The following is a 3,884-nucleotide window of genomic DNA, read 5'->3' as shown; positions in this document are numbered from 1 at the left end:
CATTCTGTCTCCTCCACTGACAATAACAACCCTTTCCCCAACATCACCAAACTTGAAACTGGAAGTGTACTGGCCTCACTGGCTACCTCACTCAGCTATCCAGTAAGTTCCACTCCTCCACACAGTGACCCCCGGACCACGATGTGATGTTGAGGTGTTTAATTTGCATGAAAAGAGTGAAACTAAAACATACATACAAAGGCATCAGTTAGTAATTGGAGTTAGACAAGCGTAAATAACACACTACATTCATTTATTTTGTTAGAAATGCTGGGACTTAGCTAGAAATGCTAAGTACTTAACTACTGTGACTAATTTACATGTCAAATGCTGTTAATGTCATTAAGGAACACTGCACATGAAACTTAAAAGGATAAGTGCAATGATGTGGTTAGAAAGTTATTAACACATGAAACATGTGGATTCGATAGGTGGTAAGAACATGTCATTAAATATATAATTTAATTATCAATGGTAAACCTGTTGTGTAGAAACTCTAGTGTGTGTATATGCAGGGTTTTACAGTAACTACTAAGCACATCGAGGAAAAAAGCTGTCACTCCATTTTTTAGAATTAAATGTTAAAACTATAAATTTATATACGCACTTTCTCATTAGCTGCTGTATGCAACATCTTTTTAAAAAGAAATGAAAAACAAAAAAAAACTTTTCTACTGTAAACCTTTCTAGTGTCTACATCTTAAATAATTCAGATGCGCTTTTTTCCCTCAAATGTCTGATATTTACTGTAAAACCCTGTATAAACGCTCACTCCAGTTTCTACCTTAGACAAATGATTTGTGAAAGGACCATACTGAAACTGTACTGCGTCCCGCTCCCCCACAGCGGGATTACACATTATTCCTCTTTGGGGTTGTTAGATCTGCTGACCTAAAAGCACTTCATTAAACTTCTTCTATCAGAGAGGTTCCAGCACACAGGACTGATAGAGCTCCAGTAGATCATATCTGTAAAGTCATGTGACTCATCACAGAATCAGAATAGACAAGAATTCACTGTGAGCTTCACATCTCACTACAGCTAATGGACCAATCAAATCAGTCCACAGCTTCAAAACATCCAATCAGGTGTGAGTCTGGACCTGGTTTTCTACTGAACACACAAGTTCATTACCTCACTATCACTTTGTCTAAACAGGAACGATGATCGCACTCTTTGTCGCTCTTTACTCTCTGCTTTGTCTCTGCACAGCTGGTGAGTAACATTTGAAAACTTTCATTTAAAATAGTAATATTACATATTTAACTAATTTACTGATATCATTAAATATTAAACACTTTTTTACAGGAAAATCTTCTGACATCAAGGAGCTTCACGTGAAAACAGTAAAGCCTGGAGAAGATGTAACTATGGAGTGTAACATTAGCAGCGTCAAAAACAAAAATAATTTATTTTGGTACAGACAGAGTTTTGGAATATTGCCTCAGTTATTTGCAAGACCATACAGTGACACTTTGGGCTACAAATTTGCTGAGGGATTTAAAGATAGCCGCTTCACTATTACTGTAAATGCCCATAAGTTTGATATCAACATTAATGGAGTAAGAGAAAATGATCGAGGAGATTATTTCTGTGTAGAACTGGAGGGAAGTTTACTAAAGTTCACATCTGGAACACGTCTGCAATTTGAAGGTAAACAGTTTTACTCTGATAACCTGCTAATTCCAGATCAACACTTTAACCAGAATTATGTGTACATATGCATTAAATGTTGAATATTTCACATTATTTATATTTAGTATCATTTCTGTTTAGAGATGAAACCCAGTCGTAGACCTGGAACAGTTAACAAGAACACAGATTCTGTTACACTCCAGGGTTCAGACAGCAGCGATGGAAAAGGTAAGAGTTTTAATCAAATAAGCTTCCTTTTACTTTCTATAACAGAATTTTCTCTAGTTAAAACCTTTTCCTGTTAATAAATCATCCAATATTGTAAAGTATTTTTTCAGTGTACTCCATTATGTACTTTAGCTTAAGATGTTTTTTAAAACAATTTTATTTTTCCATACAGGTTGTACTGATCAGATGCATGTGTTGTTCTGGCTCTCTATTGTTAGAGTTGGAGTTCTTGCCTTCATGATTATTGTCTTTCCAATAATCCTCCTTGTTTTCAAATTAAGATCAAATTAGAAATTCAAAAACAAATGGAAGAAATACTGATTTAAGAGAACAATATGTTAGATCAGCTGGCTGGCTTCACATGTCTCAGAGATAGCACGTGATAGACTTCGCCCTGCCTGGTTGGTAGCTGTTGTGTGCTAGGGGAGACCTAACTGGAGGGAAAGAATTGCTCATGAACAAATTAGAGAGGAAGTCATGGAACAATACAAAAAATGCATTTAATAAAAGTAAAATCTAAAGTGAATATACAATGCAGTAGTCCTCTTTATTTCTAAAATTTTTTTTATAACTTGAAAGATAACATCGTATTTTCCACATCTGCTAATTCCAGATCAACACTTTAACCAGAATTATGTGTACATATGCATTAAATGTTGAATATTTCACATTATTCATATTTAGTATCATTTCTGTTCATTTGCTGCTTTTCCATTTTATTTGTAAAGGTGAAGAGATGAAACTCTGTTCTACACCTGGAACGGTTAACAAGAACACAGATTCTGTTACACTCCAGGGTTCGAACAGCAGCAATGGAGAAGGTAAGAATTTTGATCAAATAAGCTTCCTTTCACTTTCTATAACAGAATTTTCTCTAGTTAAAACCTTTTCCTGTTAAAAAAAAAAACATACAATATTCATACAAGTTGTCCATTTTTTTTATCATTTCAGGAAATGTGTATTGGATTATTGCCTTAACAACCTCCATAATAATATCTCTTATTCTAATTGCGGTTCTGATTGGAATTTTATTTAAAAATCAAAGAAAAGGTTTGTTTACTTTTATTATTATTATTTATAGAGTCATTGTATAAAGATGTCACCAAAATGTGAATCCTTTCTACATTTAAACTTTACATATGTGTATTATTGTTCAGGTGCTTCATCAAGAAACCATCAAATTCCCACCAATCAGGTAATCCAGTCTTCTATTAACTGTGATTCTGTTCTGTTAAATAAATTCACATCTGACCTACAATCCACAATGCACAGAGAATTTTAGCAGACAACTATTTACAAACTATCAATGTAATAATTATTTGTAGTCTTTTAATGTGCTCTGGTTTATAAATGGCTCTTGTTCTTTATCAGGCTGATGATGAAGATGCCTTGAACTATGCAGCTGTGAGTTTTGCTAAGAAACCTTCATCCTCCAGAGCATCCAGAGACAAGAGCCATGAAGACGTTTATGCACAAGTTAAAATAAAATAGATATAGAGAAATGACTTCACACTTGAAATACAATATAAATGCAATTATTCACCCAGTTTGTAGACAGATGTGTCATATTTTAATGAGACAAAAACATTTTTATTGCTGTAAGTTTTATCACCATTTCCAAACCTTTGTAATGTACTAATTTGCCTTACTTGATGGATGTATTTGTTTTTTAAATTTATTTAATGATTTTTATCACTTTTATTTTAATTTTACTTTCATTATCTGCTGGGGTTTTTTTTCTGAAAGCCTTACATTTGGAATGTTTTCTCAGCATTTTCTCTTAAAGTTTCTAGTTTCCTAGAATGTAAAAAAAAAATTTTTTTTTTTTTATTTTGAAGGTTAAACTATCAAGAAATGGCTCATGGTACACAATTTGCTTAAACTTTTATTTTGTAATTTATTTTGCTTGGGAGCTTTATAAAGATGCTAAATCTTTTGAATATTGTAATTACTTTAGATTAGCTAAAACTTTTTTGTAGCCAGTACATCTGTAAACGTAATACATTTTCCACTTTTCCAGA

General features: G+C 33.1%; 1 protein-coding gene across 1 annotated transcript; it reads left to right on the top strand.

The window, feature by feature from the left end:
- Window positions 1-1,156: 1,156 nt before the first annotated feature.
- Window positions 1,157-3,577, top strand: LOC113525604 (uncharacterized). The gene is made up of 6 exons (XM_053242262.1): window positions 1,157-1,215; window positions 1,309-1,653; window positions 2,592-2,684; window positions 2,815-2,913; window positions 3,021-3,058; window positions 3,235-3,577. The coding sequence occupies exons 1-6, from the start codon at window positions 1,164-1,166 to the stop codon at window positions 3,352-3,354; spliced, it is 747 nt and encodes a 248-aa protein (XP_053098237.1). The 5' UTR covers window positions 1,157-1,163; the 3' UTR covers window positions 3,355-3,577.
- Window positions 3,578-3,884: the final 307 nt, after the last annotated feature.

Source organism: Pangasianodon hypophthalmus, chromosome 19 (genome assembly GCF_027358585.1).
Source record: "Pangasianodon hypophthalmus isolate fPanHyp1 chromosome 19, fPanHyp1.pri, whole genome shotgun sequence".
NCBI classification, from domain to species: Eukaryota; Metazoa; Chordata; class Actinopteri; order Siluriformes; family Pangasiidae; genus Pangasianodon; species Pangasianodon hypophthalmus.
Note: the sequence above shows the minus strand (reverse complement) of the source record. Positions and strands in the feature narration are given on the sequence as shown.